Source organism: Sorex araneus, chromosome 4, assembly GCF_027595985.1.
Source record: "Sorex araneus isolate mSorAra2 chromosome 4, mSorAra2.pri, whole genome shotgun sequence".
NCBI lineage: Eukaryota > Metazoa > Chordata > Mammalia > Eulipotyphla > Soricidae > Sorex > Sorex araneus.
Window position 1 is genome coordinate 185797578 of NC_073305.1, and position 26143 is coordinate 185823720.

The 26143-nt window shown below is 52.0% G+C and overlaps 3 protein-coding genes across 4 annotated transcripts in view; all 3 read left to right on the forward strand.

Moving 5' to 3' along the window:
• Positions 1-4400: 4400 nt before the first annotated feature.
• Positions 4401-26143, forward strand: part of LOC101537078 (acetyl-CoA acetyltransferase, cytosolic) — a 31053-nt gene continuing 9310 nt past the window's right edge. Inside the window, exons 1-3 of one of the 2 annotated variants that reach the window (XM_055135175.1) lie at positions 4401-4511; positions 25130-25146; positions 25621-25755. In XM_055135175.1, coding sequence (XP_054991150.1) covers positions 4489-4511; positions 25130-25146; positions 25621-25755 — 175 coding nt within the window. In that variant the 5' untranslated portion in view covers positions 4401-4488. Of the gene's footprint in view, positions 4512-24985; positions 25147-25620; positions 25756-26143 lie in introns of those variants that run through there. The other variant, XM_055135174.1, reaches the window with a different exon arrangement.
• On the forward strand, positions 4489-17244 carry LOC129398778 (acetyl-CoA acetyltransferase, cytosolic-like). The gene is made up of 6 exons (XM_055135176.1): positions 4489-4543; positions 5023-5157; positions 6844-6911; positions 10335-10516; positions 14419-14560; positions 17224-17244. The coding sequence occupies exons 1-3, from the start codon at positions 4489-4491 to the stop codon at positions 6876-6878; spliced, it is 225 nt and encodes a 74-aa protein (XP_054991151.1). The 3' UTR covers positions 6879-6911; positions 10335-10516; positions 14419-14560; positions 17224-17244.
• Positions 14925-19840, forward strand: LOC101537343 (acetyl-CoA acetyltransferase, cytosolic-like). The gene is made up of 5 exons (XM_055134941.1): positions 14925-14982; positions 15263-15364; positions 17731-17888; positions 18710-18820; positions 19180-19840. Exons 1-5 carry the CDS (start codon positions 14925-14927, stop codon positions 19348-19350), a joined length of 600 nt encoding a protein of 199 aa, XP_054990916.1. The 3' UTR covers positions 19351-19840.

Sequence of the window (26143 nt, forward strand, 5' to 3'; positions counted from 1 at the left end):
AATGGTGGACATAAAACCTGAATATATCTCAATCAGAAGGAGTATAGGTCAGGTACCCCTACCACCGCATATGGTCTCCCGAGCACTGTTCAGTGTGCCCAAACTATCCTTCCCCAAAAAGAATATATATAAATATTGTTAATAATGCTGCTACCTGAGCCAGATGGACCGTGTTTTAAATAGCAATGACTTACTGTGGGCCAGTGGTTAAAAACTAGATAACTCCTGGAAATGTAGAAATAAGGCAAGTTATGGGGGAGGGGGACACACCCAGTGGTGCTCGGTGGGCACCCGTGGCAGGATATCTGCCATATGCCAGGCAAATCCCTCAGTCCTGCATGACCCAAGACAACAAGGCTGACAGAGGAGGCCATGTTAGCCCTTTCCAAGTCAGTGAGGCTCACAAGCTTCCGCTTGCCCACTTCATTCAAAGTGGGGTCCTGGTTCTGCTTCCTGCTTGCAGGGCAGCGTCCAAGGACTCAGTCTTCATCACCTGTTTGGGCACCAAAAACTGTTCATTCTAGGTTTTTGCTTTTGAGCCACACCTTGGCAGTGCTCAGAGCTTCCTCCTGGTTCTGCACTCAGGGATCACTCTTGGTGGGCTTGGGGACCATGTGGGTTGCCGGGGCTTCGACACAGGCTGGCCCTGTGCAAGGCAAGCATTCTCCTACCTGCTGTGCCGTCACTCCCACCCCAAGACTGTTGGTTTTAAGAGCAGGCATTGTAGATGAAACAGGACTAGTGGGCCAGGCAGGGGTTAAGGTACTTACCTTGAATGCAGCCAGTCCCCAGTTTGATCCCCAATACATGCTCCCCCAAACACCACCAGGAGTGACACAAGCACCACTGGGTCTGGCCCCAGCACTGTAGCACTGTCATCCCGTTGTTCATTGATTTGCTCGAGCGAGCACCAGTAATGTCTCCACTGTGAGACATTGTTACTGGTTTTGGCATATCAGATACACCACGGGTAGCTTGCCAGGGTCTGCCGTGTGGGCGAGATACTCTCGGTAGCTTGCCGGGCTCTGAGAGGGACGGAGGAATCGAACACGGGTCGGCCATGTGCAGGGCAAACGCCCTACCCGCTGTGCTATTGCTCCAGTCCACTGGCCCCAGCACACAAAACTTAATTAGTAAAGAAGGTTGGTGTTATTACAGAGGAATTTGCACATAAGATCTTAAGGGCTATGGGCTGGAATGATAGCACAGTGGGTAGGGCGTTTGCCTTGCACGCAACCAACCCGGCTTCGATTCCCAGCATCCCATATGGTCCCCTGAGCACCGTGAGGAGTAATTCCTGAGTGTACAGCCAGGAGTAGCCCCTGTGCATCGCCGGGTGTGACCCCAAGAGCAAAACAAAAAGATCTTAAGGGCTAGAGGAGTGGGGGAGTTCTAATTTGCATACCAATAACTGACTTAATGAAACGAGATCATTTGGATTTTGTTTTTTTTTTCACAACTGCTTGTCTCAGGACTTACTCCTGCCTCTGCACTGGGGATCATTTCTGGCCATGTGGGATGGGGGGAGGGGAACAACCCTGTGGGGTGCCAGGATCAAACCTGAGTCAGCTGCATGGAAGGCAGGGGCCCTTCCCACTGTGCAATCCCGCCAGCCCCAAAGCAAGATAGTTTTTATTGAACGAAATTTACTCAGCTGTGAGAGGAGAGAAAGAAAGAAATACCTAAGAGAGAGGAGGGGAGGTAGAGGAGAGAGAGAGAGGCACCAAATATACTCAGCTGTGAGGGGAGAGAAAGAAATGAGAGAGAGAGAGAGAGAGGGGGGGGGGGCCTGGAAGAGCAAGCCAAACTGACATTTTATATGCATTACATTGACATGTACCAGGCACCAAACCTGGGTCTCACACATGCCTTCCAGCCCCTTGAGCTGTTTTCCAGGCTCCTACAATTATCGATGCGAGGTCACCCAGGAAATAAGCTGCAACAGCTTCTCTAGAGCAATGATTCTGGCCCTCATACCGTTTTCTTCCTGTGGCTCTGTCGCGCCTGTTGGCCCCCAGTCTCGTGCTGTGCCCCCTACTCACGAAGCTGATATGGCTTTTCACCTGTGGCATATCCTGGAGCCCACAGCAGGACGTGTGGCCCTGGAGCGAAGAAACCTTCTCTGAGGGTGCTGTCATTTGAGTTCCTTGCTGTCAGCTGAGCACTTCTGGGAGCCGAGAGGTCTGATTCCAAGAATCGGGGTTCAGACTAGTGTACACAGCTGCCCCCTCCCAGAAAGGAAGTATCCTGAGCTGCTGGGTCCAGCATCACCATTACTCTTGGTGCCAACTGCTTGGCAATTGGAAGCAATCCCATAAAACTGCATAGAAAAGTAAATGAGGGCCAGAGTGATAGTACAGCTGGTAGGGTATTTGCCTTGCGTGCGGCTCAAGTTCAATCCCCAGCATCCCATATGGTCCCCAGGAGTAATTCCTGAGTGCAGAGACAGCAGTAACCCCTGAGCATCGCTGCGTGTGGCCCGAAAAGAAAAAAAAAGGAAATGAGAAGGATTGTGTGGATATCATTTGACACTAAGATATATATGAGCATTGCCAGTTACTCCCAGGAACAAAGCCAGGAGGAGCCTCTGAGCACCAGTGCATCTGGCCCAAACTCCTCCTGGCCCACACCAGAAAAGAATATATCCAGTATATTCAGAGATCAAGGGAGAGTTCAGCAGCCTGACCCCGTGCTGTGCACTCAGGGGGCCCAGGTCTCATCTTCAAGGAGCACCTCTTGAGCCATGCTGGGAGGGGAAAAAAGGAACCAGAGATTTCTAGACAAAAGAGGAAAAATTAGGGGGCGGGCGGGTTGGGGGCTGGAGAGATGAAACAGGGAATAAGGTGTTTGCCTGACGCGCAGCCAACTCGGCTTTGATCCCCAGTATCCCAGTGCCAAAAGGAAGTCCTAAGTGCAGAGCCAGGAGTAAGTCCTGGCATTTTCAGGTGTGACCCCCAAACAAGAAGCAAACGAAAAAAATATGCAGGTGGTGGTGGAAGCTCTTTGGAAGGAGAAAGAATGATGCGGTCTTGATCAGAAGGTGGAGTCACAAAAGTACATAAAAGTTCAACTTGATAGCCTTTTAAAACAAATTATTCTTGATATTGTTGGTCTATTGGAATATTGCTGATTATTTCCCCAGTGTGGGACCTGGTGCAGCTCCCCATGTTTAATCCCAAGCACCAAAGGGAGAATAGTAATTTCTTTTTAGTTTAGTTTTTTTTTTTTTTTTTTTTTTTTTGGGTCACACCCGGCAATGCACAGGGGTTACTCCTGGCTCTGCACTCAGGAGTCACCCCTGGCGGTGCTCAGGGGACCGTATGGGATGCTGGGAATCGAACCCGGGTCGGCCGCGTGCAAGGCAAACGCCCTACCCGCTGTGCTATTGCTCCAGCCCTTAGTTTTTTTTTTTTTTTTTTTTTTTTGGTGGGGAGGAGTCGTAGAGAGCTTAGGGCCACACCCTGCAGTGTCAAGGGTTACTCCTAGCTGGCACTCCTGGTAGTGCTCAGGACCATATGAGATGCCGGGGATTAAACCGGAGTCCGCCGCAGCAAGGGGAGTGCCCTGCTCACTGTACTGTTTCTTCAGTGGGGCCCTGTGTGTGGTGACTCTGATCTTTATGTCTCTCTTTTGGGTCTCACCCGGTGATGCACAGGGTTTACTCTTGGCACTCAGGAATTACTCCTGGTGGTGCTCAGGGGACCATATGGGATGCTGGGAATCGAACCTAGGTCGCCCTACCCTCTGTGCTATCACTCCAGCCCCTGATCTTTATGTTTCTCACAGTGCTAGGGAGCTGCTAACGCTTTCGAGTATAATCGTGTCAATTCACTAGCACTCTGGGCTCAGATGCTGTCAGATGCCCACAAGGAGAGTGAAGGTATATAACCTTGGGCTTTTCTCGACTCTACCCAAGCATCACTCTTGGAGAGGTTCAGGACCAAATGTGGTGCCAGGGATCATCAGCCCGCTTGGGCAGTGTGTAAGACAAGCACATTACCCAGTCTACTGTGTCTTAAGTCCCTGGAGTTCCATTATTTTATATTCTCTGTAATTTTTATTTTCATATTTTTTATTTTCGGAAACATCTGGCAGTGCTCAGAGCTTAACCCTGGGGCCACACCCGGTTTGCTCTGAGGTTACTCCTGGCTCTGCGCTCAGGGACTACGCCTGGCGGTGCTCAGGGGACCATGTGGGATGCCGCGGATCGAACAGGGTCGGACGCTTGAGAAGCAAGTGCGCTAACAGCTGTAGGATCGCTCCCGCCCCCAATTCGGACAAGTGTCTCAGGCAGGTCCAGTTCTACTGCCCGCTGCCTGCGCCCTCGGCCCTGCCACCGCCAGCGCCGGCAAGCCCCGCGCCCGCGCGCCTGCGCACCGCGGCTGTGGGCGGGGCGACTGTCGGCCCCGCCCCGCGCCCGTCAGCGGCCCGGCCCGGTGGGGGCTGGTTTTTCTCGCCGACGGCGCGGGGCCGGGCCGGTGCGGCAGCATGAGTGCAGGCGCGGACCCCGTGGTCATCGTGTCGGCGGCGCGCACCGCCATCGGTGAGTAGTCGCGGGTTCCAAGCGCGGGTCCGGCCCGTCAGCGGCGGCGGCGGCGGCGGCGGAACCCCGCGACCCCGCGCCTCGCGCCTCCCGGGGCCTGGGGCAGCCCCGCGCCCTCCCGAGGCGTGGCCCCGCCCGCTCGCGGCTCCGATTGGCCGGCCGGGTAGAGCCATCGCGGCGCGCGGCTCTCCCATTGGCCGGCGCGCAGAGGCGCTGTCTGGCGAGGTGCTGGTTGGCCGGGCCGGGCAGGGCCAGCTCAGCCCTGAGGCGGCGGCGGGCTGGGCGAGCGGGTGGTCTGAGGGGCCGCGCGGGGTGGGCGGCGGCCGGGGCTGGAGCGACGCGGGCTCGGTGCGGCGCCCGGGCCGGGAGGGGGCGGGGGGCGGTCGCGGCCGGCCTGTTCCTCAGAAGGGGCGCGGGGGGGGGGGGGCGATGGGCCGGGCCCGCGCCCCTCACCTACCCGGCGCCCCCTCGTGCCCTAGGCTCGTTCAATGGGGCCCTGGCCGCCGTCCCCGCGCACGAGCTGGGCGCCACCGTCATCAAAGAAGTCCTGAAGAGGGCCGCCGTGGCGCCCGAAGACGTGTCCGAGGTCGTCTTTGGACACGTGCTGTCCGGAGGTACCTGCCCGACGCGCGGGCCGCGCCCCCGGTGCCCCGCGTGGCCCCAGCCCTTCTCTCCCACGTTCCCCAGTGACTTAGAGCATCACCCTCCCCGTGTGCTTCATTCTGGGACGCGCCGCCCTGCTGAGGATGAGGATCTCAGGCTTTACCCTTTCGGGTGACACCCGGCCCAGAACAATGCACCCAGTGTGCTGCTGTAGACTCGTGCCCGGCTGCCCGGGCATCTTACTGGGAGCCTGAGAGGGCTTGGGGCTGGGCCCCAGGTGTGGGGCAGTGTGCCTGCAGGCCTGGAGCCCAGACCCCAGTACCAAAGCCCAGTACCCCACCTACAAACGAGCGCGGCAGAGATAGAACAGGAATGGAGGCAATAAGCCCCTGGGTCCGGTCCCGTGCACGTGTGATCGCCCAGTAGAGAGGCAGGAATAACCCTGGAGTTCCTCTGGGGATGGCCAAGTACTCCTTCCCCCCTATTTCGGTCTCCCCCGCCCAAGTAAAAAACAACACAGCATCAGTTTTTTTCTTTTTCTACTCCTGGCAGCGCTCTGGCTATGTGGAGTGCCGGGGATTGAGCCTGGCTGAGCTGTACTGTCACTCCAGCCCAACAGCATACCAGTTTCATGGCTGGAAAGGCAGCTCCAGAAACTGAGCACATACCTTGGAACTGGAGGACCAAGTTGAATGTCAGGCACTGTGGCACTGCGGCACTGCCAGGTTGACCACAGGGTATAGCCCCAGAACACATACAAGAGCAATCTCATACTCTTTCAGAATTACTCTCCGTGAATTGTAACCATTCCTAGGATATCATCCTTACCTCCCTAATACCTAGACTGTTTTCCTTGGGTTTTTTTTTTTTCCTCCTTTTTGTTGTTTTCCATCTTGAGGCCACACCTGGCAGTGCTCAGGAGCTACTCCTGACTCTGCACTCAGGAATCACTGTTGGTGATGCTCAGGGATTATGGGATGCCAGGGGTCCGATCTGGGTTGGCCACAAGCAAGGCAAACACCCTACCTGCGGTACTATTGCTCCAGCCCCTCATTTTCCTTATTTTCACTCTGCTCCTCCTCATGCCTGTCATGTTCTCTGCATAACATGAAGGCTCTTAACGTTCAGTGTATGGGGCTGGAGCAATAGCACAGCGGGTAGGGCATTTGCCTTTCATGCGGCCGACCCAGGTTTGATTCCCAGCATCCCATAGGGTCCCCCAAGCACCGCCAGGAGGAATTCCTGAGTGCAGAGCCAGGAGTAACCCCTGAGCATCACCGGGTGTGACCCAAAAAGAAAAAAAAAAAAAAGTTCAGTGTAAGGCTTACCACTTTCATGATTCTCCAGAGCTCTAATATTGGGGGGCTTAGTTCAGGCCATAATCTGTCTCCTGTTTTGGACCGTGACTGAGATCTGCTCTGTTGACCTGAGGTATAAAGAAACCCATGGAGTCTACTTTTATTGAAACCTCTCAGAGGAGTGATGGAACCAAATGAGGTTAAGAAGTGTTCGCAAACACACTTGGATGCTGGCAGTTGCTTCCACATCTCTCCTTTCCATAAGCCAGGATCCCTCCACTGCTACAGATGTTGACAGAGCACCCACTCTGTGCTCTTTTTTGCTTTTTGCTTTCTGACAGCTACAAGGAACTGGGATCCCTCAGTGTGCATAGCCCCCTTTTCTCCCGGAACCTGCAGGTGGCGCATCTGAGTCATCTAGACGGACCTTCTGAACCGCCTCTGATTGACTATGCTTGGAAAGCCAGGTAATTTTACTAATGTCCTCTTTATTACTTTAAATATGTTAGTTCAACTCAGAGGTACCTTGCAGTGCTCAGGGTTTTACTCCAGGCTCTGTTCTCAGGATCATTCCCTGCAGTACTTTGAGATCCAATGTGGTGCTGGGGATAGAACGTTATAGGCTGCTTATAAGGCAGATGAACACCTTATCCCTATACTGTCACTGTAGCACTGTTATTCCATTGTTCATCGATTTACTTGCGCAGGCACCAGAAGCATCTCCATTGTGAGACTTGTTACTGTTTTTGGCATATTGAATATGTCACGGGGAGCTTGCCGGGCTCTCCGAGAGGGACGGAGGAATCAAACCTGGGTTGGTTGTGTGCAAGGCAAACACCCTGCCCTCTGTGTTGTCACTCCAGTCCATCCCTATACTATTCAGCCAATTTATTATTTTTTTTTATTTTTTTTTTATTTTTTATTTTTTTTTTTTTTGCTTTTTGGGTCACACCTGGCGATGCACAGGGGTTACTCCTGGCTCTGCACTCAGGAATTACCCCTGGCCATGCTCAGGGGACCATATGGGATGCTGGGATTTGAACCCGGGTCGGCCGAGTGCAAGGCAAACGCCCTACCCGCTGTGCTATCTCTCCAGCCCCTATTCAGCCAATTTAGAGGATTTTTGTTTTTATTTTGGGGCCACACCCAGCTGTGCTTTGGCCTTATTCCTAGCTCTTTGCTCATTCTCAGGGTTCACTCCTGGTGGGGCTCAGGGAACCATGTGCAGTGCTCGGAATTGAACCCAGGTTGGCCTGCTTTTTGATACTGCCTCCCAAGCCCCTCAGAGAATGAGAAAATTTTTTTGTATGTGCAGTAATGGAGAGAAATAGTATAGCAGACAAGACTGGTGTTTAATCCTCGGTACCCCATGTGGTTGCCAGAGCACTGCCAGATATGGCTAGGAAACAAGAAAACGAAACATAAGTCTTTTGTGCCACATACAGTGGTGTTCTGGAGGGCTACTTTGTCCTAGTGCTCTGGGTCATCTGGTAGTACTCAGGGAATTACCTGCAGTACCAAGTATTAAACCCGGACTCCTGCAAGCAAAGCAGAGCTCTTTCCTGTTGAGTATCTTTTCAGCTCATGATACTACCTTTGATTTTCAGCCACACCTGACAGTGTTCTGGATTCACTCTTTTTTTTTTTTTTAATTCCCCCCCCTTCCTATGGATTCACTCTTTTTTTTTTTTTTTTTGACCTTTTGGGTCACACCCAGCAATGCTCAGGGGTTAATTCTGGCTTTACACTCAGGAATTACTCTTGGTGGTGCTTGGGGGACCATATGGAATGCTGGGAGTTGAACTCAGGTCAGCCGCATGCAAGGCAAACACCCTACCCGCTGTGCTATCACCCCAGCCCCTGGATTCATTCTTGATGGTGTTCAGTAACTTTTTTAATTAAAAAACTTTAAAACTTTTTTGGTAAGCATTGCTGAGGGCTAACTCCTGGCTCTGCACTCAGGGATCACTCCAGCAGTGCTTAGGGAACCATATGGGGTGCCAGGAATTGAACCGGGGTCCTTGTGCAAGGCAAATGCCCTACCTGCTTTACTATTGCTCCAGCCCCCGGTCTCAGGTAACTGTTTTGCTTTCCAGTCAGACCTCTGATTAATAGCACTGTGATGAATATACTCTCAAGTTTTTATCACTGATTGGTTGTTTTTCCTAGTAACTGAACAAATGAAGTTGATAGATCTGTTTGAACTTGCGATACAGTGGCCACTGAGTGAACATTGCTTCTGATAACACACAGTAGTGACTGGACTTTTGGAACCTCCCACACTCCCCCTCCTCTGTGGCTATAAGCGTGACATCAACTTCTATTCTGAGAGAAGTCACCACAGTTGAGTTTAGATAATTAAATTGAATTATTCGTCAGTTCTAATTTTGTACTTTTTTTTTCTCTTTTTGGGTCACACTCAGCGATGCACAGGGGTTACTCTTGGCTCTGCACTCAGGAATTACCCCTGGTGGTGCTCAGGGGATCATGTGGGATACTGGGAATCGAACCCGGGTCGGCCTCATGCAAGGCAAATGCCTTACCCGCTGTCCTACTCCAGCTCCCAATTTTGTACTTTTTTTTTTGGTGATGCAAGAACTTCATTTTTTTTTGTTAGTTTTGGGGTCACACCTGGGAGTGCTCAGGGCTTACTCCTGGCTCTGAGCTCAGGGACCACTCCTGGGTAGCTCAAGGGACCATATAGGGTGCCAGAGATTGAATTCAGGGCCTTGTGCAAGACAAATGCCCTACCCACTTTACCGTCGCTCTGATCCCCTGACGCAGAAAGTTTTTATCAAAAGTTACTTAGAAAGATATAAAGGGAGAGGAAGAGAGAAGTACGTGTTCAAGAGAGAACACAGGCTTCTACAGCAAAGAAGTAGAGAAGCAAGAGATACGAGTTGAAGGGAGAACACAGGCTTGAAGAGTGAACCCGTATTGTTTCATACCCAGTTAACCCTGTGTAAGAACAGTAATCAGGGAAAGAAAGGAGTGCTCACAGGAAGGTTTTCCTCTCTGTTCCTGCATGGTGCTGGGCTCTCTGTGCATGTGACATGCATGCTCTACCTATAAGTCTTGTCTCTGCGTCTGAGTCATTGAGATTCTCTTAAGTCTTTCCTTCCCTGGTGTCTTTCTTTCCTTCACTCTTTACTTAAGGCCTGCTTTTACAGCAAGTACCTAGAAAAATGGGGCCAGAATGATAATTATACTGGCTAAAGCACTTACTTGCCTTGCGTGTCACCAGCCCAGGTTTGATCCAAAACAAAACAAAACAAACAAACAAACAAACAAAAAAACGTCTTAGGGCGAGGACCAGGGAGATAATACAGTGGGTAAGGTGCTTGCCTTTCATGCAACAAAACTGGGTTTGATCCCTAGCATCCCATATAATCCCTCAGAGTAATTTCTGAGTGTAGAGCCAGAAATAACCCCTGAGCACCACCAGGTATGGCCCAAAAAACAAACAAACAAAAAGAGTTTAGGGATAGAGGGGTAAAATAGGGTGTAAAGCACTGTCTTGAATTTGATCAACCTTAGGTTGATCCCCAGCATCATACAAATCCAAGAATTTGTGATTTTTAGGCCACATGCAGCCCGTGCTAAGGATTGACTCCTGGCTCTGTGCTCAGGATTACTCCATGTCCTTCTAGGGACTACAGGAGTTTAAGCAATCGATCAAGGGTCAATGCATGCAAAGGAAGTGCCTAACTAATATTATCTGACTTCTTTATTTCTTGGGAGAACAGTGGTTTCGGTCATACCAGGTGGTTCTTAGGGATCAATTCTGGTAGACACAAGGGGCCATATATGGAGACCCCAAACAGTGAGATTCCTCATCAGGCTGCCAGACACTCTCCTTGACGATGAGCCTGCTTCACTGTTCCTTCCAGGTTTCGGGCAGAATCCCACTCGACAGGCCAGCCTGGGGGCCGGAATTCCCTTCTCCGTTCCAGCCTGGAGCTGCCAGATGATCTGCGGCTCCGGCCTCAAAGCCGTGTGCCTGGCATGACAGTCCACAGGAGCGGGAGACGCCCGCATCATGGTTGCAGGGGGCGTGGAGAACATGAGCAGGGTAAGGATGGCAGGGCAGCCGTGCCCGCTACTGAGAACCCCTATGTGAGCCAAACCGCAGACACGGCTGTGAGTCAAGGCCAGAAGCCCCTATCAGAATGGTGCTGTAAACCGCAGTGCAAACACTTACAAAAAAAAAAGGGAAGAAGAAGCACGTCTCTAAGAGGCAGATGGGTGGATTCTCCAGACTCTTCATTCTCCAAATTGGGCGGGAAATCTTCTGGAAGAAACCTGTCAGCTGCCTGTTGTAGTAAGGTTTGCTTAGACAGTCCACCTCCCTGTGCTTCTGGAAGCCTCAGCGGTCACATCCACACCCCAAAGCGGCTTCCCAATTGAAAACCTGCTCCAGCTTGACCATCCTGATAAAAGTGCCGAATGCCCTGAACAAACACCATGACCTCTTAGCACCTGTATTGCAAACCATATGCACGAGAGGAAAAGGAGAGAGTGAGAGGAAGGAAAGTGCCTCCCATAGAGAGCCTGGGGTTGGGGGGATGGGGCACTGGGGGATGGTGGTAGGGAAACAGGACAATGGTGGTGGGAAATGTACACTGGTGGGGGGATGGGTGCTGGGTCATTGTATGACTGAAACTGTCTCATGAATATTCAATTAAAATTTTTTTAAAAAGTAACGTGGACGGGCAGGACCAATAGCACAGTGGGTAGGGTGTTTGCCTTGCACATGGCTGAGCCCGGGTTCGATTCCCAGCATCCCAAATGGTCTTCTGAGCACCGTTAGGAGTAATTCCTGAGTGCAGTGCCAGGAGTAACCCCTGTGCATCACCGGGTATGACCCAAAAAACAAAAAAAAGTAATGTGGAGTTCATGCTCAATTCAATAAGCTTAATCAATGGCTGAATAAATAGCAGTACTCACCCAATTTTAAAAAAAAAATAATAAATTTAAAAAATATATCGTTTGGATGAAAGAGAACTTCATTTTTCAGAGGTTAAATGTTTGAGCTCCCCAGAGGAAGAAACTAGAGTGTTTTACTTAGCTGTCTCCACACCCTAGGCTAATTCCAGCTTATAATTTATTTTGACAGGTGGACCTTTGCAGTAGAGGACACAGTTACCTTTGAAGTGTCAGGAGGAAGGTAGTTTTTGTGTTTTGAAGGCATATAGTAATTATCCCAATACCCTGGCTGAACAAAGAGGGATAAAATGTATTTTAATCTTGACATCTTTTTGTTTTGCCCTATGTCCACACTAGCAGTGTTCAGGGGCTACTTCCCCGCTCTGTGCATCTGTGCAGAGATCCCTCTCAGCGGTGCTTGGGAGACCAAATGCTGCCCAGGATTAAACGTGGGCCTCCTGCGTGCAGAGCTCTTGCCCAGCCTGGTCGGCTGTCTCTCCAACCCTCAGCCTCAACATCTTTACTTGAGGGCAGGAAACGTTCTAGGTGTGATGAAGTACAAATGAAGACATGCTTTGAAGACCACTGAACAGTGGCCATTGACCACAGTCTCACTTCTTTAGTCTGTCTACTCTAGGAGGGTCCTGGATAAAGGCTGGAGTGGAAGAGTTCATGATCTCCAAGGGCTGGTTCCACAGCCACTTAAGTCTGGTCAGTGTAGAGACCTGGGGTCCTTCAAGAAAGGGTTGTTGTTGTGGTGGTGTTCTATTTTTTTCTTTTTTGGGTCACATCTGGTGATGCACAGGGATTACTCCTGGCTCTGCCCTCGGAATTACCCCTGGCGATGCTCAGGAGACCAATGGGATGCTGGGAATCAAACCTGGGTCGGCCGTGTGCAAGGCAAACGCCCAATCTGCTGTGCTATTGCTCTAACCCCTGTTGTTTTTTTATTTGGGGGGGTTGTCACACCTGGTGATGCTCTGGTGTTACCCCTGGCTCTGCACATTCCTGGCTCTGCACTCAGGAATTACTTCTTTATGACCATATAGGATGCCAGGATTTGAACTGGTGTTAACGGTGCAAGGCAAATGCCCTCCTGCCTGTACTAATGCTTCTGTCCTGGTCCTGCTTTTTTTGGTTTTGTTTTGTTTTTTTCATGTTGCTTTGTTTTTGTGTTTGTACCCAGTGCTGCTCAGGGTATACACCTGGTGGTGTTTGGGTACTGTATGTGGTGCCAAGGATCAAACCTGGGTTACCAGCGTGCAAGACAAGTACTTTAATCACTGTACAATCTCCAACAAGCGTCTTTTTTTGTTGTAGCTCTTAGAATCAGCACTAAATATTTAAGGGTTTCAGGTTGGGCTAGCACAAGACTTCAGAACCGGAAATGGGAATGACCCACCCATCCTTCCCCCTGTCCATTTTTTTAAAAATTGAGCCACCGTGAAACACAGTTACAAAGCTTTTATATTTGAGATTCAGCCATACAATGATCCCTCCACCAGTGCATATTTCCCACCACCAGTGTCCCCATTATCCTCCCAGCCCCTCATCCAGTCCTCACCCTGCCTCTATGGCAGACAATTTTCCCAATATTCTCTACTTTTTTTTTTTTTTCATCACACCGGCATTGTACAGGGGTTATTCCTGCCTCATGTACTCAGGAATTTCTCCTGATGGTGCTCGGGGACCATATGGGATGCAGGGAATCAAACCTGGGTTGGCCAGTGCAAGACAACTGCACTACCCGCTGTGCTATCTCTCCAGCCCCTGTACTTTTGGGCATTATAGTTTTGTTCAAATTTTCCCACCACCCACCATTCAAGCCTGCCTTCCAGGGGTAGACGCGAGATAATTTCTTTTTCATTGCTTATGTGAAATATTATGAGAGGTTGCATGGTTGCAAGAGCGGGTGAGCGCTTCTGGAATCTTAGTGTTGTAAGTGTTGGTTTCCAGAGACATCTCTGTAGGGCACTAACCCACTTTGGGATTCAATTGGGAGTCTCTGTGCCAGGGCTGTTAGGCTCTAAGACTGCGCCCGGAGGTACATTGTGGGCGTGATAGCCTGGGTGGGGGGCAGGGAGCTGGGGAGGGACAATCCGCCTCTTCTGCCCCCTTGCGGCCAGGAGACTTAGTCCTGGAACCACACACCTGAGCTTTCTTGGGGAAGCTCTTGGTCGCTGGGATTCTGTCTGGAGTGGGTGGGGAGACTGGGGTGCCCCAGTGAAACTGGCTTGGTCTGGGGCCCAGAGGGATCACCGGCGCTGTGGTGTCTTCTGGGACTCGCTGCTGTGTCCTCCCGTCCATTTATAGGCTAACTCAACGGACCTTCTGCAAAATTTACTTGTGTGTTCAAATTTTAATCGGCAGTGCATTCAAGAAGTGTCTGAAAGTTTAAAAGTGTATCAAAATGGGCAGAGAGGAAGAAGGAAAGGCAAGGCAGGGCCAGGGAAATGTGCAAGGAGATGAGCACACGTGTTTGTGGGAGGCGTGGCTTCCGGCACTGGGCCTGCAGAGTTGCCTGGGTCCCACTGGGAGGGTCTCCCGCCAAGGAGCTAGGGCTCCCTTAGCACAGGTGGGTGGGATGGGCACACTCAAGTTCACCCCTCCTCCAAGTAAGGAGGGAAAGAAAGTGGCTCCTCCAGAGTTGTTTCAATATTTCAAGCCCACTGTTGAACACCAAGACTGCAACAGGCACTTCCAGCCCATCCGGCCTGTGGTGTCGGCTGGTGTCCTGGTGTCCTGGTGCTGTTCATTGTGGGCCACAGGGGTTGAGCCAAGTGTGCTACTGTTATTTTCTCTTTTTGCTCCGCAGCCAGCAGTGCTTCTGTCTTACTCCTGGCTCTGTGCTCAGGGATCACTCCTGGCAGGGTTCTGTGGACCATGTGGGGTACCTGGGATTGAAACCAGGTCAGCCATGTGCATGGCAAACGCCTGACATACTTACAACAGTTCTGACCAAGAATATGGTTCTTAGAATTAAAGAAAGCTGCAACAACCAAATGCCAATTTCTGAAAATCGTACTTTTATCTCTTTTTCTCCCACAGTGGAAAATGTAGCCAAAAAATATCACGTGAGTCTCGAAGATCAGGACAGGCTGGCAGTCCTGTCCTAGAACCGCACAGAGCGCACGCAAGAAGCTGGCCATTTGACACAGCGATTTGCCCGTGTCCGTGCCATCGGAGAAAGGTGGGCACCAAGTCCATGTGGGTAACACTGGATTGGCTGGGAGAGACTAGGGTCCTGCTGCGTGTGCGAGGGCCAGTGAGAGCAGGGGTGGGGGCTGCCAAGCAAAGTGCCCTCTCAGCTGTGCATGAATCCATGCTGGGCTGCAGGGTCGGGTGAGCGGGCGGTGGCCATCAGCCACTCTGGGTCACGAGTGTCCACACTGCTGTGTGGACCCTGAGGTTTCCTAAGCAGCCGGAGCGTGTGGTCACAGCTGCCCTCCAGGTGGACTCTCGGGAGTGTCGTTTCTGGGTCCCTCCCTGCTGCCCGGGGTGATCTGGCCATGGCCACTCCTGTTGGAAGCGGCCGCTGGTTGCGTTATTGAAACATGTCTGTGCCCCTCAGCCGTTATCAGATTGGCTTTGGCATCCCCTTGTCAGGCTGTTGTAACCCGCCATGTCCTGTGTCTCAAACCGTGGTCACCTTTGCACAGAGAACAAGGATGCCTGTCACTGCCATGCTGAGAAAGGGCTGTGGGCCTCAGGCACTCGAGTCCCCGAGACAGTGCGTGCGGGGAGACGCCTCTACTTATCCCTGCTCTGTGCGCTTCCTGCAGCTGCCACGGAACCTTCTTTGTGCAGATTGGAATCCTCGGGTCCCGGGACCGAGCTGTCGAGAGCTCACGTCTCTAGGTCAGCCGTGGGTCATTGACTCGCCTTCTTGTAGGTCTTACTGAAGTGAAAATGGATGAGTTTCCTCGACACGGCAGCAACCTTGATGCCATAGTGAAGGACGGGACAGGAACAGTGACCCCTGCAAATGCTTCATGTTGGTCTTTCTGAGATTGCTCTCGAATACTCTTTCTTTTGAAAGGAGAGTATTTAGGAGCCATTTATTACTAACATGCACCTGCTTTCCACATGGACCTGACCTGGCAAAGCTGAGTCAGTTGTCATCTATTTCTAGTGGCTCCTTTAAGGAAACTTAGTGAGAGCAGGGCCCATTGGAACCAGCAGACAGCCATTCAGGGAAGTAGCTAGAAAAATCACTGTCACGCAGGGGGTTCACCTTTTAGTTATTCACATCAGGCCTTGCAGGGAGACATCCTTAAGGGGAGGCTGACAGGCGGTCTCATTTCCAAGGCAACCTCTGTATGTCCCTAAGGTCCTTCCCATGAAATCAGTCTGTGCTAAATTAGGCATCCTGTATAATTTCTGCTTTGCGGCCATGCCAAACAGTGCTTAGGGCTAACTCCTGGCAGTGTCCGTGCTCAGGGATCACTCCTGGCAGTGATTAGGGCTCCATATGCAGCATCAGATCAAACCAGGATCAGGGCAAGCCCCTGTATTATCTCTCAGGCCAAGGCAGTGTGTTTTGGTGGTAGGTTTGTATTTCCCTCTATTAGTCTCATTGGTTTTAGCTAATTTCCCACTTTATGAATTCTGGTGTCTGAATTTTTGTTTTATTTTTGTTTTTGGGCAACACCCAGTGAAGTCCAGGGGTTAATCCTGGCTCCGCCCTCAGGAATCACTCCTGGCAGTGCTGTGGACTACATGGAATGCCAGAAATCAAACCGGGTTGGCAGCGTGCAAGGCAGATGCCCTCGCTGCTGAACTATCACTCGGGCCTCTGATGTCTGAAATTTCAAATCACCTTTGAGTGATTTGCTTGTCTGTGCCCTTCTTACTTCAGCCAAAGAGATTTTCTGCCGTGTCTGTTGCACTGATTGAATTGGCCGGAGGAACTGACCCAGTGTCACACGGTGCCTGCAGCAGAGGCTTGTTATCTTCACGTGTGTCACCACCTGAGTGACCGACTGGCTGGCACAGGACACTGCACTCAGGCTGCCCACCGCTCACTGCAGTGCAGACATGCTTCAGTGGGCTTGCTTCCTGCTGGCATCCTGGGCAGTGAGCTCCATGCTCAGATGATTTGGGAAAAAGTTTAGCGAGACCTTAGAGGTTAACAGGTTTCCCCACTTTAGATTTTGTATGCTATCTGGCAATGTTAACATACACCTTTCTTTTAAAAACGTTTAGGCACCCTGATTGACAATATGGTGGATGTTTCAGGAATACAGTGCTGCTAGATTACAGCCAGTAGCACCCTCTCTCACTTCTGTCTCACTATCCTCTCTGGATTGGCAGCCTCTTAGGACCTATTCTCTTAGTCCACTGTTTATTCCCTGCCTGTGTTTCTTGATAAGCCGCGCCTGAGACATGAATAGGTATTTCTCTGCGGCTTTTGATTCACTTCACTCGGCCTGGTACTCTCTAATTCATCCAAGTGGGGTGTGAACTGCCACACGTCTTATTTAGTATCTATTCATGATTTAATATATAATCTTCAGTTGCTTAAGGGAAATGTTATAGTTTCTCCATATATGATCATTGCATTGATCTTCATTTTTGATTAATGTAAGCTATATATACAGTGAGTTGTCTGATGTCCTGACAAAGATGGAAAATTAAATGCAGAGCAATAATTTATCAACTATTTTTCCAAAACAGAAACTCACAGAACTACTGTGAAAGCAGTACTTTCTCTCTCTCTCTCTCTCTCTCTCTCTCTCTCTCTCTCTCTCTCTCTCTCTCTCTCTCTCTCTCTCTCTCTCTCTCTCTCTCTCTCTCTCTCTCTCTCTCTCTCTTTCTCTGTTTCTTTTTATTTTGGGACTCCACACCTGGCAGTGCTCAGGGATTACCGCTGTTTCTGTGTTCAGGGATCACTCCTGGTGGTCTTGGTGGACCCTGGTGCTAGGGATCATACAAGGCAAGTACCTTAATGGCTGTAATGTTTCTCCAAGCCTCATCTCCTTTTCTCCTTCAGTTAATTTTTATTTATTTGTTTATTTTTTTGCATTTTGGGTCACATCCAGCGATGGTCAGGGGTTACTCCTGGCTCTGCACTCAGGAATTACTCCTGACGGTGCTCAGGGGACTATATGGGATGCCACGGATCGAACCTGGGTCAGCCACATGCAAGACAAACATCCTACCTGCTGTACTATAGCTCTAGCCCCTCCTTTAGTTAATTTTGTAGTCAGCCATCATGTTGTGTTTCTGTCTGTCCACTAAATACGTGGCAGATGCTTTGCCAAGACATGTGAAGCGCAGTTGTGGTCCTTGCTTGTGGTCCACTGTGGTTGTGGAGCTGGGTTGGTGAGCACTGGAGCATGAGCCCTGCATGTCTTCCAGTAATGAATGATGGTGCTGCTGCTGTGGTTCTCATGCGGAAATCAGAAGCTGAGAATCATGGGCTGACACCTTTAGCTCAGATTGTTTCCCGGGCACAGGAAGGTGTGGACCCTGCCATCATGGGAATAGGACCCTTTCCAGCTTATCAAGCAAGCTGTGTTTCTGTCCGTTTGTTTGTCCTTTGCTCTGGATGGAACATGTCTGGGATGAGACCAGTAACTTGGAATGCCCTTCTGTGACCTTTGCTCACATCTCCTTTCTACTCCCCAGTGCCAAGGAGGAGCTGTGTGTTCATCCGTTGGGGCAGGTTAACTTTGCTCTCCCTTTCAGGGCACATAATTATTAGTTTTTGCAGTCTGAATTAAGAGTTGATTTCACCTCGTTTCCATTGTGAGTAGCCAGGATTTTGCAATGCATCTTGTGTGGGAATTGACTATTCTAGAATGTGTAGTACTTTGAGATAATTAATGTTACTGGGTTGAAAACTTTAGGTACTTTAGAATTTCCTAGGGCTGTTTCATCCTTCACCTTTTGAATTGAGTCACCAAGGGAAAATGTGAGATTTATTAGGCTAATGCAAAGTGGCAATTTCTAGAGATCTGGTTTTTGTTTTTGTTTTTTGGACCACACACATCTGTGCTCAGGACTTATTCCTGACCCTGTGCTCAGGGATCACTTCTGGTGGTAGGAAACCATGTGGTGAGCTGGCAATTGAGCCTGGATTGGCAGTATGGAGACCAGTGCCCACCTGCTGTGCTGTCTCTCCAGCCCTACTCCGTTTGGTTTCTGCAGTGCCAGGGATCAAACTCATGTTCTCCATGTACATGTAATCCCGTGCTGTACACCACTGACTCACATCGCTGGTCCCTAGAGCTGCTTGGGACTCAGTACTCGGTAGTACAGCCTGCTTCACACCTGCAGTGGGGAGGGAAAGTTCTACCCAAGCTCTCAGACCTCAGACCTATTCATCTTCTTCCAGGTTGCAAAAGCGGGGTGGTCCCTGAGTGATGTGGATGCATTTGAAATCAACGAAGCCTTCGCCGTGCTCTCTGTGGCCATAATGAAGGACCTGGGGTTAGACCCAGAGAAAGTGAGTGGGAAGGAGAGTCCCGAGAGCGGGGCGGCAGGAGACAGAACCCAGGCACTGGCCAGGGCGGGGGTAGATGGTGCTTGGCCTCTGGGGGCGCCCCCTCCCGTCCTCCTGCACCTCCCTCTTGTCTTCATCCCTCGTGGCGCTTGTACGGGAAGGAGCCCGGGGGGTCAGTGCGGTGATGGGAGACACGGGTGTCCTCAGCGAGGACAGTGAGGGGCGGGTGAGAGGGTCAGAGGGTGAGCGGCACGGTTGGAGGGGCTCCTTCCTGCCTCCCGTGTGAGGGGTGTGGGGAGACAGTAGTCGGGGCTGGATCCCTTTGTGCAGGGCCAGAAGGATCTCGTGTGCTTCCCCCTCAGGTGAACATGCAAGGAGGGGCGATCGCCTTGGGCCACCCCCTGGGTGCATCTGGCTGTCGGATTCTCGTCACCCTGCTGTACACTCTGGAGCGCATGGGGGGCCATCGAGGGGTTGCCGCCCTGTGCATCGGGGGCGGGATGGGAATAGCTGTGTGTGTTCAGAGAGGCTGAGCCCCGCACGGCACTGAGAGTCAGCGTGCACTTCCGCTCTGAACCTCTCAGAACCGGGTGAGGATGGACGCCACCCCCCAAGTCAAGAACCAAGGCCTGTCAGCCTGTTGTCCTTTTAATGTGTAACATGCAAGGTACGGGACAGGGGTGTCTAACGTGGTCATAAATAAAAGCGGGCTCACCAGACGAGATCTGGAGCGGCCGCACACGAAACGACTTCTCTGCCCCTTAAAGACTACGATCCTGGAGGTCTGCTAACTACTTTTGGCACCCAGCGGCTTCGTATAGAAATGCATCTAGAGGGGCTGGAGCGATAGCACAGCGGGTAGGGCGTTTGCCTTGCACGCGGCCGAACCGGGTTCGATTCCCAGCATCCCATATGGTCCCCTGAGCACCGCCAGGAGTGATTCCTGAGTGCAGAGCCAAGAGTAACCCCTGTGCATTGCCAGGTGTGACCCAAAAAGCAAAAAAAAAAAAAAAAAAAAAAAAAAAAAAAAAATGCATCTAGACTGTGAACTGACCTACAACCCCATGCTGCCCCAGGTAGGGAAAGGTTTTTCTGTCTGGACCTTTTCTTTCGACGGGGGTGGCAGCAGCGGTGGCAGTGGCATCTTCTACAACCCACTACCCAGAGGTAGGAGCTTGCAGTGACGTGGCGCGCAGGAGAATTTGGAATGGGGGTGTTACGGGCACGCTCCCTGCCCAGACGAGATCCGGAGCAGCTGCACATGAAACTGAACTGAGCTTAAATATCAGAAATCCAATACCAGAAATCAGACAGCGGCTGCGCGAGCTCATATATTCTTCATTCTCAGCAATGGAAAACAAATTATCAAATGATGCCTTTTCAGCAGGTTTGATTGTTGGGGGGAAATTCTAAATAATATTTTTCTGTTGAAATATTGAATGTATTCAAAGTATAGAGAGAATAAAGAGAAGATCATTAGCCACATAGGTGGGGGGGCTGCAGGGGGTATACTGGGGTTCTTGGTGGTGGAACATGTGCACTGGTGAAGGGATGGGGGTCTGATCATTGAGTGACTGAGGCTTGAACCTGAAAGCTTTGTAACGTTTTTTTTATGGTGGTTCAATAAAACACAAACAAACAAACAAAGAAATAAATAAAAGCGGGCTCAGTCATCAAGGGTGCCCGAGTGGATGGCATCTTCGTAACCTCCACGCTTATCCTCTTTGCTTTCTGGGTGTAATTTAATCAGTTCACTAATGCAAAGATAGTAATTGCGTTTTCAGTTGCACCCTTGTAACTTTATTTCTTTTTGGGTCACACCCAGCAACACTTAAGGGTTACTTCTGGCTCTGCACTCAGGAATTACTCCTGGCTTTGCTCAGAAGACATGTGGGATGGTGGGCATCAAACCCTGGTCAGCTGCATGCAAGGCAGAAGCCCTACCCACAGTGCTGTCTCTCCAGCCCTGCATTTGCAACTTTTTGGTGGGAGGGCCCCACAGTCAGCTGTGTTGGAATATTTTCCCCTTTTCTCACAAGAAGCCTGGCTGGTCTTTGACATGCAGATTTTAGGTGCTAGCCAGGCCTGACTTGACATTGTAGATTCCAGGCTCTGGCCTAGCCTAGTCTTTGGGATGTAAATCCCAGTGCTTTCAGCCCAAAGAAGGCTTAGGTTTTGGTTTTGTATCTTCTTTGGGGGGGGGGGTGCTAGATTAATGGCCTGCAGATGTTCTTCCTGTAACATCTTTTGGTGCCTTTGGTGACGTCATGTATTGCGCACTTTTGGAAGTGGCATGAGGAGTAAAAGGGGTTCAGAGGGAGAGACAGAAAAGGAGGAGAGACTAGAGAAGGAGGTGCCGGTTGATCCAGAGAGAGGCCGGAGCTGGGAGTGCGGGAGATGAAAGATTAAAGATTGAATAAATGGTAACTAATCAGCAACCAGCATGGTCCTCGTTCTTCCTTCGCCTTTCCTTGACCACCGGCCGTCCCGATCCAGTCCACACACTGCGGTTCCAGGGCACCGAACATGGGCGGTTAGACAGAGCCGCCCGGAGAGCCCGAGAATGCACTCCCCCCTCAGCGAGTTTTAGTTTTACACAAACTGTGCTCAGGGATTATTCTTGTGTATTCAGGGGTCACTCAGGGAACCTTATGCAGTCCTGGAATTCAGACTGGGTCTAGCTGTGTGCAGAGTATGCGACATACCAAGCACCTTACTACTACATTATCCTGCTGTACTATTTCTCTGGCCCCAAAATGCAAACTTGTTTTGGTTTTGGCTTTTGGGCCACACCCACTGACACTCAGGGTTCACTTCTGGCTCTGTACTCAGGAATTATTTTTGACCAAACTTGGGGGCCCATATGGTATACTGGGGATTGAATCTGTCAGCTGAGAGCGAGGCAATCACCCTAACTCTATACTATAATTTGGCCCCTAAATTGCAAACTCTTTTTTTGGCGGGGGTGGGGGGGCGTCACACAGCGATAGTAGCCCACAGCGATGCTCAGTGGTTACTCCTGGCTCTGCACTCAGGAATTACTTCTGACAGTGCTCAGGGGACCACATGGGATGCAGGGATCGAACCCAGGTTGGCCGCATGCAAGGCAAACGCCCTACCCACTGTGCTATCGCTCCTGCCCCCTAAACTGCAAACTGTTAATCTTTGCTTGGTTCAACACACCTGCTTGAGGCTGGAGTGACAGTACAGTGGCTAGGGTGTTTGCCTTGCACCCCCAGGAGCAAGTCTCGCGTGCACAGCCAGGACTAACCCATGCATCTCCAAGTATGACCCAAAAAGCCCCCCGAAAAAAACAACAAAAACCCCTGCATTGACCAAAACAAGACCCATCCTGAAGTCATGCTAGAACAAAGTACCAACTCCCTCACAACTTCGCTCTCATATCTCTAGAGAGGATTTGGTATCTCATTCACTCCAGCCTCTTATGTTGGGGGAATATTAGGACACTAAAGTAGTTGAGTAAGAATCAGTACTGAATTTGTTCTTAAAGGTTAGAAAGCATTCTTTTCTCTTTTCTTCTTTTCTTCCCCCACATAGATTTTGGGGTCACACCCAGCATTGCTCAGGAGTTACTCCTGGTTCTGTGCTCAGGAATCACTGAGCTCCGGGAACCATATGGGATGCTGGGGATTGAACCTGGGTCAGCCACATACAAGACAAACACCTTCCCCAATATACTACTGCTCCCGTCCCAAAAGTAATCTTTTAAAATATTTCATAACCTGTAATAAAGGTTGCATAAAAATGGGCCATTGACTGTTGCCTCATTGCACCCTAGACAGTGAGATGATCCCAGTCCCTCTTGGGCCCGTGGACACGGTGGCAGGGCTCCAGCTCAGGCCACATGTGTTCAGACCTGCCTGGTGAAATACGGAAACTGTTCAGTCTGCCAGTGTTTCCCTAAAATTACATATTTTATAATAGTTTGTAAGGAACCTTTTTTTTCTGCCATTGAGGTGGGAGGGGGCACTTCTGTTGATGCTCAGGGTTTACTCCTGGCGCTCTGACTGAGGCATCACCCCTGGCGGGGTTTGGGGCACCATATGGGATGGCAGGGAGCGAACCTGGATTGGCTGTGAGAAGATAAGTGCCTTACCTGCCATACTACAGCTGCAGCCGCAGTAACCTCTTATTATTATAATTTTGTTTTTGACTACACTTGGTGGTACTTAGGGATAACTCGGGCCTCTGCACTCTGGAGTCACTCCAGTTGGGCTTGGGGTCCAGAAGCGATACTGGGGATAGAACCACGTCAGCTGTGTGCAAGGCAAGCGCCTCACCGGCTTGACTCTCTCCAGCCCGCTAGCCTCTTACTTCAGCCTTCTTAGGAGTGGAGTGTTTGAGGACCCAGTAGTGATGCTCGCCAGGTACTCTCCGCTCTGCCAGGGTTTCCCTTCTGGTGGTGCTCAGGGGCTTAACCCAGGTGGGACTCCTCCATTCTGAACATGTGCCCATGTACCCAGCCTGTTCAGCTATCGAGCTGCCTTCTCTATACCCATTTTCTTTTGGGGGGCGGGGGGTGGCAGGGTTGTGGTGTGTGTTTCTGGGCCAGACCCAGCAATGCTCAGGAGTCACTCCTGGCTGTCCTCAGGGGACCCATATGCAGTGCCAGCAATTAAGCCAGCTTTAACAATAAGACTTTAACCTCCTATAAAGTCTCTGCCCTCCCACCCCACTTTTTTTTTTGCATTTTTTGGTCACACCAGCTGTCCTCAGGGCTTACTCCTGGCTCTGTGCCAGAGCTCTCCTGGCCAGATATGGGGCACCATATGTGGTGCCAGGGATCACACTCAGGTAAGCAATATGCAAGTAACCATGCAAGTGCTATAACTTCTCAACTACCTCTTAGGCCCCAATGACCCCCACTTTGTAGGGGCACCAGTGAATCCAGCTTTTAGACAATGAGCACCTTAAAAGCTTAACTTCGCCCCAGGACAGTGGCCTGATTTATGGGCCCCGTGAGAAGAACAGAACAGCTCGCCTCAAGCAGTTTAAGTAAGAAGCGTTAGGGCTGGAGCCATACTGCAGCTAGTAGAGTGCTTACCTTGCACGCTGCTGACCCGGGTTAAATCCAGGCACCTCATAGTCCCCCAGGCCCGCCAGGAGTGGTCCTGAGTGCAGAGCCAGGAGTCAGCCCTGAACACAGTCAGGTGTGCCCAAAACAAGAGACAAAGTCAGAGGAATCCAAAGGAATCCAGGGCTCGGCGGCATTAAGCTGAGCGCCTGCTGGCTCAGAGTTCTGCTGGAGACACTTTCATAACCCACAGCCAGGCACCACAACCTCCAGCGACTGAGGCTCATTTTCCTCTAAACACTAAAAGGAATTAGCGTTTAAGAGGTAAGAGGAATTTTTGGAGCAATTTGGAAGCTGGCAAGAGACTGCAAGATTTGCATGGATGCATGAAAACATGCAAGGCCCATTCCTAACGGCCCTGCCATCCCAGTTACCCTGTGCTCAGACACACCTGGCTAATATTGGCAATGCGCTGGTCAGCTATTAATTATTCTCACAGGTGCCCTTTGTGTAGTGACTCTGATCTTTTGAGTCGCACAGCCCTGGGGCCTGTAAGATCTTTAGGAGGATTAACATGCCAATTTGCTAACATTTGAACTGGATCCAGTTCCAAAAGAAGGAGTCAAGGGGTTGGAAAGCTCAGTGATGGGAGTTGGCTTTCGCCGTCGGGTTTCCGAGGGCAGGTTCCCTTCCATCCTCCCTGCTAGAGCTTTGCAGGCTCCGTGCACGAGAAGTGAGGGTGCGCAGTGCTCCAGTGAAATCCCAAAGGACGGTACCACGTCACCCCGCAAAGGAAGGCCGGATTACGGGCTAACAGAAAAAACGTGGAGAAATTTTGTCAGCACGTGCTGCAGAACTGCCTCAAGCCCACCGTGCCTCGCGGTGGTATCCCGGGGTCTGGAATTGTCACGGTGACTCCCAGCGATCAAAAACCAATCGGATCCCCGGCTCCGGCCCCCGGGAGCGACACTTTGCGGAGGAGGCGAACGCGGGAGCGGGGACAAGGGTCTCAGGCGCGTGCACGCCAGCTGACCACGCCCCCGCGCTCCCGCGCCCGTGCTGCTCGCGCCCCCGCTCCCGCCCCCACGCTCGTTCCTCCGCGCGCCTGCGCGCCGAGGCTGTGGGCGGGGCGGCTGCCGGCCCCGCCCCGCGCCCGTCAGCGGCCCGGCCCGGCGGGGGCTGGTTTTTCTCGCCGACGGCGCGGGGCCGGGCCAGTGCGGCAGCTGGGCGTGCGGCAGCATGAGTGCAGGCGCGGACCCCGTGGTCATCGTGTCGGCGGCGCGCACCGCCATCGGTGAGTAGTCGCGGCCCCCGCGGGTTCCAGGCGCGGGTCTGGCCCGTCAGCGGCGGCGGCGGACCCCCCCGACCCCCGCGCCTCGCGCCTCCCGGGGCCTGGGGCAGCCCCGCTCCCTCCCGAGGCGGGGCCCCGCCCGCTCGCGGCTCCGATTGGCCGGCCGGGTAGAGCCATTCCGGCGCGCGGCTCTCCCATTGGCCGGCGCGCAGAGGCGCTGTCTGGCGAGGTGCTGGTTGGCCGGGCCGGGCAGGGCCAGCTCAGCGCTGAGGCGGCCGCGGGCGGGGCGAGCGGGTGGTCTGAGGGGCCGCGCGGGGTGGGCGGTGGCCGCCGGGGCCGGAGCGACGCGGGCCGGGAGTGGGCGGGGGGGGGGGGGCCGGTCGCGGCCGGCCTGTTCCTCAGAAGGGGCGCGGGGGGGTGGGGGGCGATGGGCCGGGCCCGCGCCCCTCACCTACCCGGCGCCCCCTCGTGCCCTAGGCTCGTTCAATGGGGCCCTGGCCGCCGTCCCCGCGCACGAGCTGGGCGCCACCGTCATCAAAGAAGTCCTGAAGAGGGCCGCCGTGGCGCCCGAAGACGTGTCCGAGGTCGTCTTTGGACACGTGCTGTCCGGAGGTACCTGCCCGACGCGCGGGCCTCGCCCCCCGCCCCCTCCCCCCCCCCCCCCGTGCCCCGCGTGGCCCCAGCCCTTCGCTCTCCCACTTTCCCCAGTGACCTGGAGCAGAAGTTTCAGACGCTTCCCGACAGGCAGAATCCTTCCCCGGGAAACTATTTTACAAAATCCTGATCTAGGCATATGATCTCGTTTTATATGGTACCAAGACAAACATTGATGCGTAAGTGACCTAGGTGTATAATATCATTGTGCAAATCGAACATTGAAAATAGATCCGTGAGGGGCTGGAGCGATAGCACAGCGGGTAGGGCGTTTGCCTTGCACGTGGCCGACCCCGGTTCGGTTCCCAGCATCCCATATGGTCCCCCAAGCACCGCCAGGAGTAAT